Source organism: Trachurus japonicus, chromosome 8 (genome assembly GCF_045865225.1).
Source record: "Trachurus japonicus isolate A0001 chromosome 8, Traja_1.0".
NCBI lineage: Eukaryota > Metazoa > Chordata > Actinopteri > Carangiformes > Carangidae > Trachurus > Trachurus japonicus.
Genome location: NC_140914.1, coordinates 29,610,268 through 29,624,286, shown reverse-complemented (window position 1 = coordinate 29,624,286; position 14,019 = coordinate 29,610,268). Strand labels below are relative to the sequence as shown.

The window sequence follows — 14,019 nt, the reverse complement described above, 5'->3', positions numbered from 1 at the left end:
CACCCTGGACTCCGGTTACAAAAAACTCAGGTTTCAGGAGCCCACAACTGCGGTTACGTGTGGATGAAAGGCCAAACCGTGCAGAGAAACACACTGTTTCAAAAATACCCACGTTCGTATGGACGGCTCCTTAGTTTTAGCTAAGTGGATAACCAACCAGTCTCTTACAGTGCAGGTCAATGGGCTCTTCTGCCTCCCAGTCATTGACTCTTGCTCTGAGATGCTCTTTTGTTTTTTTGTTTTTTTTTTATTAATTTGAACTCTGTAAATTTTTTTTAACAAATTCATGAAATCAACAAGGCTACTATATTAAACATCATATAATATTAAAATAGAAATTAATATATAGCGGTGGAAACATATTTCTGCATCATGCTTTTTCTTTGAAGAAAAAAACAAACATTGATGCTTCTGTTTGGACATGTGAGTATTTTTGGACCCTCCCAGCCTCCTTACCCAGCCACAGGGGGGTGCAGGGCCGGGGTGCCTGCTCTATTTCCCCTTTGCCTCTGTCCCTCTTCTGTCTTTCGTTGGCTCGTTTTTATTTTTTTATTTTTTTTGGTTGTTTATTGGTGGGTGGAGACGGAGGTCAGTAGCTAGCGTGGTGCCTGCATGTCAACATGCACTAATATGGATGTTTTTGTTTTTTATTGTGTGTTTGTCTGTTTGTTTGTGTTTGCATCCTCTGCAGTGTTGTTTACCAGGATGGATTTTATGGTGCAGATATTTATGTAAGTATTATTTCCTGGTATGACCTTGCATGCTACACCGCCATCTCTGTAGTCTCTGCCCTGTTGCTGTGCACATGCAAGCCTCCGACCCATCGTGATCACACACAGCTTCACCTCCAGCCGGGGGAGGGGTAGGGGCATGGAGTATATATACGTTGCAAACATTGTGTCACACTGTGAGATGATGAGCTGCACTGTTAGTTATAAAAAACAAAGTTGTCACAGTTGCAAAAGTGTACATTTACATTTACATTTTTACATCTAGGGCCCTAGGACTCACTCTCCAGATCTGGACTTACACTGGGTTATAGCCCCTCAGCCCCCTCAGAGTTTTATATTGAGATCCATTTTCTGTTTGATAAACCTGCTAGTTGGTAAAGATTGCTTCAGTTGCTTCAATGAAATTCGAGTTTTTAAGTTTTCTGTGCTGACCGAGTCCCGACTGTTACCAGCCTAATAAATACAACATTTATGTACTGATTATACCTTTAATTTACCTTTGTCAATGTTTATATAATCATAGGCAGAAATTTAAAATATTTTTCCCAGGATGTCTGACATGGGGTCGGGAATTAAAGTAACAATTTCCTTTTCCACTTCTTGGGGGTGCCACAATTTCATTTTCCACCCCTTGGGGGTGCCACAGTTTGATTATGAGCACAATTCTCACCATTGGATTCCTTGACTAAGAAAACATACGTTTGGCATGTTTAATTGAGTTTCTAGGTTGTTTAGAGGCCAAGATAACTGAAATTCTGTATTTTATGGCGCCCGTTTTGAAATTCCAAAATGGCCACCATACAGGTGTCTGTGTAAGTGGCAACATTGGTTTTTGGAATCCCCAAGGTCTGCAGATTCCAAAAATGTATAGTTCAACAAATCCTCAAAAAAGTACACAGTGAACCTGACTAATTCTGCTAATGAACACAACACAGAGAAGAAAAGCCTTAGGGTAATGTAACAGGATAATCTACAGTAAATGCATATGGGAAAAAAAAACATCATCACAAAAACTATCATCTGTGACAAAATAATCTTAACAAAATTCACTAAGTCTCCTACCTTGAATTATCCATCAATTTTATTCTGAAAACCAGATAAATAGATACACACCAGTCTGTACGGTTCATATCAACGTTAAAAATTGCTGTAACTTGCAATCAAAAACTATTAAATACACGCTTAAAAAATAATTTATAAACTATATTCATCTAAAAAAGCAAGAGATTGTTTCTCTGCCTCCAATGACAAGATATTCACACTGCCAGAGGTGAGCTCTGAATTAAAGCATCAGTATGTTCTCATTCATGGTCACATCACTCCTGTATAATTCAACTGACTCTGTGACATGAGGATGTTTCAGATACAGAGAAGGGGAAGCGCCTCTCACCCTTCATACAGCATATTACTGGTTTGTAATATAATCCACTGAACACAAATGGTGGAGGCTACAAACTTTCTGGTTTGACATCCACATTAAAGGGATAATTCACCCAAAATTGAAATTTCACTCATTATCTACTCACCCTCATGTGGACTAAGGGCTGGGAGAAGTTTCAGAGTCCTCCGTGGCTTCTCTGAGTTACAGGGGGTCTCGGCGTAGCAGTGCATGTCCATATAACGGTTGCAAATGGATACCAACTGTCTTCGTAACAAAAAGACACACCAAAAAACATCCAAATACCTCCATGCTGCTCGTCTGTAATGTCCGTCTTGTATTGAAGCCCCGAAATGGACCCTGGTCCGTCCTCTTCCTGGTCCGTCCAATTTGGATGAACCAGGAAGAGGAGCTTCCGCTACAAACAAGCTTGAAATACAGACTTATTCAATTTTTTTTCAGAACAATTTCACATTTCGGGGCTTCAATACAAGACGGACATTACATACGAGCAGCATGGAGGTATTTGGATGTTTTTTGGTGTGTCTTTTTGTTACGAAGACAGTTGGTATCCATTTGCAACCATTATATTGACATGCACTGCTACGCCGAGACCCCCTGTAACTCAGAGAAGCCACGGAGGACTCTGAAACTTCTCCCAGCCCTTAGTCCACATGAGGGTGAGTAGATAATGAGTGCAATTTGAATTTTGGGTGAACTATCCCTTTAATGAAACATATTAACGCAGGTGTCAAACCGAACATTATGAACCTTGGACATGCCGCATTCTGCACATATTTCAGGCCAAGTCAGGACTTTCAGAAACTATTACACTCTTAAAAATGCTTTTAGTAATGATGATAAATGCAGCTCCAGACCACGTTTGGGTGATTCTCCAGATGCTGTCTGACAATTTGAAGAAACTTTGATGCTGCAGTGGTGAACAATACAACAACAAGCATATGCACAGTGGAAGCTTCGGGGAGACCCAGACTAATGATGCTTTGTGTGTGTGTGTGTGTGTGTGTGTGTGTGTGTGTGTGTGTGTGTGTGTGTGTGTGTGTGTGTGTTTGTGTGTGTGTGTGTGTGTGTGTGTGTGTGCAGAGGAGGTGCTTCAGTAGCTCCCATAACATTCGACCTGGTTGCCTCCCCATTAGCCCCTCTGCCCCTGCCACTGGGATTGAGTGCCAAGCTGCAGTCGCAACATTTAATATTCATCAGTGCAGGGATCAAGAGCCCTCACGCTGTGTTTATGTTTATTGGGAAAAAGGAACTACCTGAGAACCTGAGAAAAAGAGCTTGGTCATGCTGTTGGGAGGGAGATATCCTTCAGTTATTTGAAACAGGCGTTATTTCTAATATCTGCTGTTTTCTGGTGAGAAAAAGGGTCAGAAATTGTATTCATGTATTATCACTTGGTCACTGACATGTACACGACTCCCATATGAACCCATTTAAATTTGAAAAGTCATCTTTCCCTCTGGATGGACAGAAACAGACTTTTACCTTGTTGTCTTTAGTAGCAGCTGCAGTTAAATTCTGCATATTAATGCTACAGCTGCTTTTCATAGTAACTGCAGATAATCTATATTTACATCCAAACATGCCCAGTGAGAACACATATTTGTCAAAATAATGTCAAAATCAACTAGACCTACATGTTCTATAAGTAAGTTTTATTTCAATAAGGATAAAATCACAAAGTGCTTAATAATAAAAGTGTAGAGTGGCATAAGACAAAAATAGGGCAGGTTAATAACACGAGATAAATACATCACATTAAAATAACATAAAAAACACACCATCAAAATAACATAATAAGCCATCCAGTCAACTAAAAGCTTTCCTGAATAACAGAGTCTTCAGCTGTTAAGAGTCAGTAGACCGAGGAGCCACAGACAAGAACCAAAGGTTACTTCTGGTTTTGTAGCGTGTTTTAGACACCGACAGAAGTGATCGACCTGAGGAGTATGGGGTGAAAAGATCACAGATATATTGAGGGGCTTGTTCATGTATTGCTGTAATTGCTTAGTCAAAAATAGAATTTTAAAATCAATACAGATTTTGTCTGGTAGCCGAACACCCGTTGAAAGCCTGGCTGCAGCGTTCTGAAAAACAATCTGCAGGTGATTTAAAGAGCCCATGTTAAAACACATGAGCAGGGAGTTTCAGTAATCTAATCGAGATGAGACAAAAACATGAACAATCATCTCCAGATCAGAGCTTGATACAGTATTAGTTTTGAAATGTTCCTCAGGTGAAATAAGCAGTTGCCTTGAATAGTTCTCCAGGCACATTGATTCGTCAAGACAACAAACACCCCAAGGTTTCTGATGCTCGACCGGACTGTGGAGCTCAGAGATCTCATGTTAGTTAACCACTTCTCAACGGCAGATAAACAATCTTGCAGATCTCAGATTCATGAAAAGAACAATAGAACTGGATATCATCTGCATAAAAGTGATAGGACACATTTTTGATAAGTCTTCCAAAAGGGAACGTAAATAGGAAGGGTCCTAGCACCGAACCCTGAGGTACACCACGGGAAATGTCTGATTTTATTCGCTGTCACTGACATTCCTGTGTCTGTTGACTTCATGCACCTCTTTAGGCACGTTTCCACTGCAGGAACTTCGGGGTAATTTTCCGGGGCCAGCCCCATTGGTGCGTGTCTCCACTGCAGGAACCTCCCCCACAGGGCCGCTTACAGGAACTTTTACGGGGCCGAACGGAGTCCCTGCCTGGGGGTAGGTACTCAGATCGGCCCTGAAGAAGTCCTGGTGGGGCCTGAGATTTACTCTGTGCTGATTGGTCAGACTCAAAGCAGGATCATGTGACGCTAAGAGAAAGCCCCAAAATAAGATGCATTTTTATAACCCAACGTTACTAAAAACGCGAGATGGCCGGAAAAAAAGAGAGAATAACTCAGTAAAAGACGAGAGTAGCAGTAGGCCTGGTAAAAAAAAAAAAAAAAAAAAAAGAGTGGTAATAGGCGATCGCGGGATTACGTGACGATCGAGACCGCTTTTTTTTTGTAAGAAAGCTATACTGACAGAAAAAAACAACAACAACAACAGCAGTAAAAAAAAAAAAAAAAAAACGCTGCACAACGACCACGCAATGATTGAAACTGTTGCACGTCGCCATAAGAGACCAGTGGGTCCTGTCTGCAGTGGAGAAACGGCCACTGAGAGAGACGAGTGAGAGGACGGTTACTGTAGAAGTTCCTACCCCCTCCTTTTACCAGGAACTCCTGCAGTGGAAACACGGTTTTGGTGTTGTGGCCATGGCTCAGAAATAAGCAGTGATATTCCAGTGTCTGAATATTTCGCTGAAAGCAGCAGACTGCTGTCTGGATTCGGGACATGGCTGAAAACCGCTGCTTTCATTTATCATAAAACAAAAGCCATTTTTCTCCCTCCCAGGCTCAGTGACAACTCCGGCACTTCTCACATCATTTCACCTTCCACCCTTCCTCTCTCTGTGACTGAGACGCTGCATCTGTCCTGACATGAGCAATGTATTATTACCACTATAAACTGTGGAGGCGAGTAAGTGATACTTAGTGCGTGTGATGATGGGCCGTGAGAAAGATGAACAGGTTGGCCCGTGTTACTCACCATCCACTGTGGACTGTCACTCCTGACTGAGTGACTAATGGCTGCCCTACAGCTCTGTGTGCAGGTGTGTGTGTGTGTGTGTGTGTGTGTGTGTGCGTGCTTTGTATTTAGAGATGAGACTAACACTTGGTGTTTATGTGCGTACAGGTATGGCCACTAAAACGCACACGCAGTCTCATGCAGGGAAAGCTCCCAATCCATCATGTTTAGTGGAGGAAGGCCGAGCAGGACTCCTCCTCCTCCTCCTCCTCTTCCTCTCCTCCTTCTGTCCATCCATCTTCACTGACGATCAGCGTTTGTGACCACAAGGCCACAGGCCCACACTCACACTGCTTTCATACAACTCGACAGCATTCCCTCTGTCTCTTCATGGTGTCAAATCCAAAATAAAAGTCAGAGCAGTATCATTTAGTTTAAAGGGATAGTTCGCCCAAAATTGAAATTTCACTCATTATCTACTCACCCTCATGTCGACTAAGGGCTGGGAGAAGTTTCAGAGTTATCCGTGGCTTCTCTGAGTTACAGGGGGTCTCGGCGTAGCAGTGCATGTCCATATAACAGTTGCAAATGGATACCAACTGTCTTCGTAAGAAAAAGACACACCAAAAAACATCCCAAAATGCGAAATTGTCCTGAAAAAAATTAAATAAGTCTATTTCAAGCTTGTTTGTAGTGGAAGCTCCTCTTCCCGATTCGTCACATTTGGACGAACCAGGGTCTGTCCTCTTCCCAGTTCAGGACAATTTCGCATTTCGGGGCTTCAATACAAGACGGACATTACATACGAGCAGCATGGAGGTATTTGGATGTTTTTTGGTGTGTCTTTTTCTTACGAAGACAGTTGGTATCCATTTGCAACCGTTACATGGACATGCACTGCTACGCCGAGACCCCCTGTAACTCAGAGAAGCCACGGATAACTCTGAAACTTCTCCCAGCCCTTAGTCGACATGAGGGTGAGTAGATAATGAGTGAAATTTCAATTTTGGGTGAACTATCCCTTTAACGGAATAGTTCAACATTTTGGCAAATTGGCCCATTGCCATAATCCCTATAGTCATAGCAGTAGGTTTGTTACCTTTTAATTGTCGGTGTAAGCTATCTTTAGAATGGTGGAGCAGAGCCGTTAGCTACTCAGAGCTACGCTACGAAGGCTAATGGGATTTCTTGGTTTCCCTCATCAAACTCATCAAATACAAAATCCAACAACTCCAAAACGCTCTGGTGGACAAGTTGTGACCTGCACATTCACCACGCTATGAGATAATAACAGAACGTTGTGAGTTATTTTCAAAGTAAATTTGTGCAAAACAGCTGATGCGGGTTCCTGCATTTGCCTCAAAAACAACTCTGTCTCATAACTTTCCGTTATTATCTCAGTGTGGAGAAACAAGAAATTTTATTTTGAACAGACGACTTTGATCTGGCACATTTTAACTGTGGAACAGTAATGATGAAATTAATAAATAAATAATGAAAAGACACTTTCGGATTCTACTCCGCAGTGGAATAGAGTCCGAAAGTGTCTTTTCATTTTACCAATGAGCACACCATATAAATAGAATTCCCTATATAGTGAGTAGCTAGTAGTGAATGGGTGAGTGATTTTGGACAGAGCCTTAAATTCCCCCAGTAACAAAAGGATGGACAAGCCTGCAGTCCCAGTGAGGGACCAGATGGAATCCTCTGTGCTGTGTGTTTCACAGACACATGGCTGCAGAGAAGATTCATGTTGCTACTATTGACAGATTTCAGACGGTTCAGATGAACAGAATTAAACCTGAGAGCAGAAAGAGGACGGTGCCGCCGTGGTTAGTGCAAAGAACACTTCTGTGGCTCAGATGTCACGGGGGCACAATCGTTACTCCGATCGCAGGGAGTCCTCGCACCATCTTGATTGTTTACACCCTGTCCTCCATTAACCCAGCAGCCATGTGTCACATCATCATTAAAACAAAACTCTGCGTCCCAGAGCTCTTTTCATTATCTCCATGGACTTCACTTGACAAGGCCAGTTTTTAAACTGGACCTCAGGAGGCTGAACCTGCACCGGCTGTTAGCTAATGTCAAGAGGTTCATCCTCACACATTATTCATTTATTTTATTTTATGTTTTTTACATTTTTCTATTCATTTGTGACCCGTTCTATCAAAATGAGTCGGATGTCGCAACGTTCTATTTTTAAATAATCAGCTGATAACGTGGAAAACCCATAGAAAATCAAAAAAATGTTTTTACCCTAATTTCAAAGCAATGACATTCAAAAACAATCTCCCAAAGTTTCACAGTCCAGATAATTAGCTAAATTTGATAGGATTGGTTCCGTAGGTTTGTGATGTATAAAAGCCTCTCCGTCTGAATCTGTGTTCATGGAACTGGGCCTTTAACGTTCAATATGTAATTCTCAGATGGAGTTTGATGTTGCTAAAAATAGTGACAAGGACTGAGCTGATGGCAAAGTTATGATGTCATTAGCAAGTAATTAATGAAATTAACCAGTACCATGAGTTTATTAGAGAGGTTCAAGTCCAAGCAGTACAGACAATGGATTGACACAATGGATGGATGGTTCAAGTCCACAATCTCCATCAGCTGTGAGCTTTGAGTCTTTGGGCAAGATACTGATCCTGCAATAGGCCCCAGGGTATTGTGTGGTGTGTGGTGCTATATGCAGGGAAAATTACTGCATGAATGTGTGTGTGAATGGGAACATGTGACTAGCCTATAAATGTAGTCAATTTATTATGTAAGAGTGAAACTCAACAACATAGAAAACATTTGTTTTTGTAGAAGACTTCAACTACTTTCAAAATTATTTTTAAAATGTTGCTTTTTAAAAATGCAAGACCTAACTACAACATCTACCCCATTAAACATGAGGAGATTCTGTAAACTAATATCAAAATATCACTAAAATGCTGTCATCCCCCAAAATCCATATTATTTCCAAGTTAAAGCTTCAGTTGGTAACAATTATTTAGTTATATTTCTGACCTTCAGATAGAAGCCAGATTGTGCAAACTTCATAAGAGGAGCGTCATCAGGATATTAAACACAGGAGGCACAGGTAGTCATTAAACCACCTCGGCACTGTTGAAACAACACGCCTGCAGAATAAGAAACCTGACAAATGTTCACAGCTCATCCTCCAATCAGATAAAAACCAAAAACCAAAGTGTCTGGATCAGATGCGGTCCAGCAGGTCTGGTGTGGACCTGGTCAGGACCACCACAGTAGAGCGAGCTGGTGTGAGACTGAATGAGAGCAGAAGGTGGAGGAGACTGCGTGAATGAAATCTGTACTAAATAAAAAAGTCTGCGTGACAACGATTTAACACACAGAGGAAATCATACACTTGAACTAGGATGTGTTTGTCACAGGCCTGAGTTTAATAGAAAAATGAATAAATAAATAAATAAAAAAGTGAAGGTACTATCTCTCATCTAAGCATCTCTGACAGATCTTTGTCAGACTGGGGTCGTCCTGCAGGATCCAGTCTGTCCTCAACAACAAAGCTGGACACGCCAAATATTAACAAAATAAAAGAGTAATTAAGATGAACTGACTTCAACGTGAAAGTTCTTTTTTTTTTGGCTAATCTGCATTAAATATACAGGAGTATGATGTCAACCAGAGGTGGACTCAGCTTTATTGTTTGCTAACAGTGTTTGTTAATGTTGTCTTATTTATGTCTCATTTCCAATGTCTGACTCACTTCAGTATAAAACTGCACTGTAATCTTGACTGTTGTCTGTTTGTGTGTGTTGTGTGTTTTCAGGGTGGTTACGCTGCCTACAGATATGCCCAGCCTACTGCTGCCACAGCTGCTGCATACAGTGACAGGTAAGAAACACGCTGAATATTCATATGAGCCTGTTCATATGTCCTGTAGTGAATTATGACAAAGAGGCAAAGGGATGATGGTGGATGAATGGAAGTGGTACAGAAGAGAGGCGGCCGATTCCCATGTGACCCTTTAATAACGCTCATCCTGTCGTTGTTACTATAAACCTGGCTAAAGGTGAATTATGTAAGACCGTCAAACGTTCATATATGATATCCATCATAGACCACAGTGGTCAAACTGGAATGAGGCTGTGGACTCTGGATGAGCTACGCTTCACCATGATCTTTTTTTTCTGTGTATAGATAGATAGATGCTGGAGGGGAGTAGCTCAAATAGACAGTGACCAGGATGTGTTGTGTCATTGAGGATCTTTTTTGCTTTTGTGAGACAGCGGGAGCTATAAAGTTCATTCAAAGTGGGGAGAGTGCAGCCGACGATCTTTTGGGAAGTGGTTATGACCTGCTGAAGCGCCACCTTCTCTGCTATTGTGCAGCTGGCAAACCACACAGACAGTATGTTTATAGACTTTTAATGCAACAGTGGTAGAAGGCCAGTAGTAGCTTCTGGGAGAGGCAGTTCTTCCTGATCAGTCCCAGGAAATAGAGTCTAATAATAATAATAATAATAATGAACATCAGTAAAATACATTTTTAAATATGGCAGAATTCGCCTAAATGCTAATTTGCATCTCTGGCCCCTTGGTGTCGGATATTAAAACAGTGCAGTACATACAATACAAACAGTTAGAATAACAATATGAAGTGCATAATGTAAAGTGCCCTTTATGTTTGCAAGATATAGAATTCAACACCTGTGTTGTTTAAACATTTATATGAAAGCAATGTACAGTGACGATGACGAAAACTAAAACAGTGCATATGACTGCATAATAGACTGCAATCTGCACAAAATAAACATATCAAAATGGTCTTGAAGATCCACTCTCACACTCATTTTCGAGGCCTGGGATGGCTGACAGTAGAGGACACAGGACAGAGTGGCCGCACTCACACACATCAGTTCATGGTATTTGCCGTGACATAACAACCTCTTATTTTAGAGATTATTTTAGGTGGTTTAACGACACTTACAACTACAGGACCAGGGCCAGTCAGCACCTTTACTTACAGTGGAGCATGTGGTGTGGAATCGTCCTTCAGCTTAAATCAGTTAGCTCTAGATATCAGTTTAAAGTGGCAGTAAAAAGGCGGCAGTTGGATCGTTTGGAGCGGTAGAGAGATTCCATTGGAGGATCTACTCTTCTTATCTGTACTTTGTGTGTTTTATGTATTATATGTATTCTGTTTGTTAATGGACTGTTGCTGCTTCATATGTTTTGGTTGCTGACATCCTGAGAGGACCACAGTGGAAATAAGTCTTGGACTTTTCTGTGCCAGTTTTTATTGGAATGTCGTGATGTCAGTCCCTTCCATGTGTGTGGGATAGGGGTGTATGTGGTTATTTTATTTGTATCCATTTGTTCAGTCACACAGGACAACAATCACAGAAGAAAATTTTATTTCAAGCACCAAATTGCACAGACTAAGTTAAAACAAATGTGTATTTCTGTGGTGGGTGTTAAAATATGGAATTCCTTAACAGTCGAAGAAAAAAGATGTACCAATATTCATATAGATCATCAAAAAGTAGGGGAATTATATAAAAATATGTAATAAAAAAGAATAGTTATGGATTTTGATTTGTACATTGTTGTAAACTGATTCATTATTATGGCATTTTATCTGATGTAAGCATTTTTTTTTTTTTTCGTTTTAAGAAAGGAGCAGGTATTATAAGTTCTCTTCATCCTGCTCCTTTCCAATCCCAGAATTAGAATGAACAACTAAATGCATGAAATTGTGCTGCGCTGCGTCACATGATCTGCCTAACTGTGACTGCAGTTTTGGTTTGTTCTAAGCCAGCTCGTGAGATGAGTTTTGACAGTGGTGTATATGTAGGGCATTCCTGTATTGAAGGCGGTAGATTTGTTCTACTGAGCTGAAATTCAATACTTATCTTTAAAAGTGTCATCATCTGGCTCTGCGTCGCTGTAGCTTTCATTACTACTAGCACACAATGAATCTTGGGAAAGGTTGAACCATGAGAAAAATCAGGGGTCTCCATGGCGACAGAGGTCTGGTATGTTTGCCCCAAGGAACGGGTTCTTCTCGTTGATTTCATATTGTATCATGCATTAGTGGTTATTTAGAGGGGAAGTGCACTTTTTGGTACTTGGCTTCATTTTTCAGCTTTGCAGGTTAATGCTTGAGCTAGCTATTGACACCAGGCCAGTTACTATAGCAACGTTATACTCCATGCTCACAGCTGATGGGGATTGTGGAGTTGAACCTCTCTGCTTAAAGACGCCCTAAACCAAAAATTTAAGAGATTTCAGCAGCAAAGTCGCTAATGCACGCCATAACTGAGCATTTTAGATTTGAAAATGCTGTTTCAGAAAAAATCATTTACATAATATATGCACAGGGTAGAATGCAAGGAGTAACGTAAACATTTGACAGCGATGGCGGAGACTCTGTGTTCGGGTGTGCAGCGGTTAAAGGGATAGAGAGGTAGCCATCCTGATGCGCACCGCTATTACCTAGCAACCCAGACCAGACAGCGGCGGTGGTAGAACTTGGATTTTTCAATGAGGGAGAAATAGTAGATGTGTTTTTAGCCTTTTTAAATAACTTTTTTTGTGGGAAAGCAATTTTAAACTAGTCATATCAGAGCATTTTTACAAATTTTAAAATGCCTCTTTAGGGGGACTTTAATGTATTAAACAGGGCTGCAGATTACCATGTAGTCATAGTTCTATTACAGTAAATCAAAATCTGCCTGGTGAACACTAGATTTGAAACAGTGGTTTCTAGGACTGAAATGATATTTGAGAGTGTTTTATCTCCCATAAGCCTTTCTCCATTTTATTAATAATAGATATATTCATAACACAATGAATAATTTGTGCTAAATTAGTAAGCACTGGAGTGTAATTTTAGTTTATAATTGCATGGAACTTGGGGATGTCTGTCCTTTTTTAATTTATTATTCATCTATTCATCTTCAGCCTCACTTTCCTCACCTTTTTTCTTGAGCCTGGTTTGAATTAGGCGTGTTGGATGACAGAAACACATCTATATCAATCTATCAGGAGCACGATGTGAAATCATAGTGACACGGCTTTGGCTCAAGACAATAGCGGAGCTCATATCTTAGTTGCTATACAGCAGGTTCACTTGAAAAGGAACTATATGCTCATGAATGACGACAGTGGCTATATTTGCCAAGGGCAAAATAATGGAAAGCCAAGATTAGAAGTGGACAAGATTTATTCCTCTGCGTAAGAGCTTTAATTCTGAAAGAGAGGAGGAGAATCCAGAGATGAGCAACAGAGAAGTAGATTAAAGCAGTGGTCCTCTCTGTTTTAACACCCTTCATGTTACACAGTCATGGACATAAATCACAGTGATATGAGGGGCACAGTAATGGGTAATGAGCAATAACTTAATGCTGACTGTATTGATTAATGTACTCAAATTCTAATCAAATAAAAACTATTTGCTTTAAAACTGGAGACATAATTTATAAACTGTACATGTCATTATAATGACCCTCAATCTTTTACCAGATACAGAGGCTTAATGTACTGTAAATACAAGTGGATCAGTCTACGTCTATGGATCTCTGGACTGGAGGAAGTTGCTTCTCCTCTGTTGAAGGATTGGCTGTAATATACCAGACCTCGCTATCATTGACAAAATCATTTCTCTCTCTCCACTGGGAAAAAATCCATTGAAGCTCTGATTGAGGGTCAGTGGTTGGGTGAGGTGTCACCTCTTATTTTACTGACAGGCTCCTGTCACACCGGCCTTTTTTCCCATCCAGGCCAGAAAAATCTTGTCAGCCTTTTTTTTTCTTTCTACTTGTTAAACATAAGAAGTTATGGGTGAGTAGAACCTAGTGTAAAATCTTGGAATTGTATCTTTAATAGTTTATTGAGCCACAAGTCACCAGTCAGTTTATATAACTAATAAAGTTTGCACTACATTAGGGGTGAGGGGGAGAATCAATACAGCAAAGTATTGTGATATTTTGCATGGCAATATTGTATCGATATACAGACGCCAAGTATCGATCTGAACAGACAAGGAGTCTGAAACTGATGTTAACAAAGTTTTCATTTGAAGACATAATTTGCAATTGAAAAAAGATAATAAAATCGCAATATATCGCAGCATATTGCAAGGTTTTTGCAAATGTTTTTTTTTTAATTATTTCTTCACATCCAATTTCATAACAATAGTAATTCAACATCCATTAGGACATTTCATTGGGTTAAAGCAGAAGTAAGCGATATTTTTGTGTTAATATAAGTTTTAAATAGTTATATCTTCCGACAGCAATCACTTACATAGAGTGTTTAGACAGAAACACGGGTCTCTC

The 14,019-nt window shown here is 40.4% G+C and overlaps 1 protein-coding gene across 12 annotated transcripts in view; it reads left to right on the top strand.

Annotated features, from left to right (window-relative positions):
- The window catches only part of rbfox1 (RNA binding fox-1 homolog 1), a 455,321-nt gene that overhangs the window by 419,843 nt on the left and 21,459 nt on the right, over positions 1 to 14,019 (top strand). For 9 of the 12 annotated variants that reach the window (XR_015036320.1, XM_085785152.1, XM_085785148.1 and 6 more), the window contains 2 exons: positions 692 to 731; positions 9,508 to 9,572. Coding sequence is in view for 9 of the 12 variants with exons in the window: in XM_085785152.1 (XP_085641278.1) it covers positions 692 to 731; positions 9,508 to 9,572 (105 nt within the window). In the remaining 3 variants the exon portion in view is untranslated. The remainder of the gene's footprint in view (positions 1 to 691; positions 732 to 9,507; positions 9,573 to 14,019) is intronic. The other 3 variants (XR_015036322.1, XR_015036321.1, XM_085785153.1) reach the window with 1 other exon arrangement.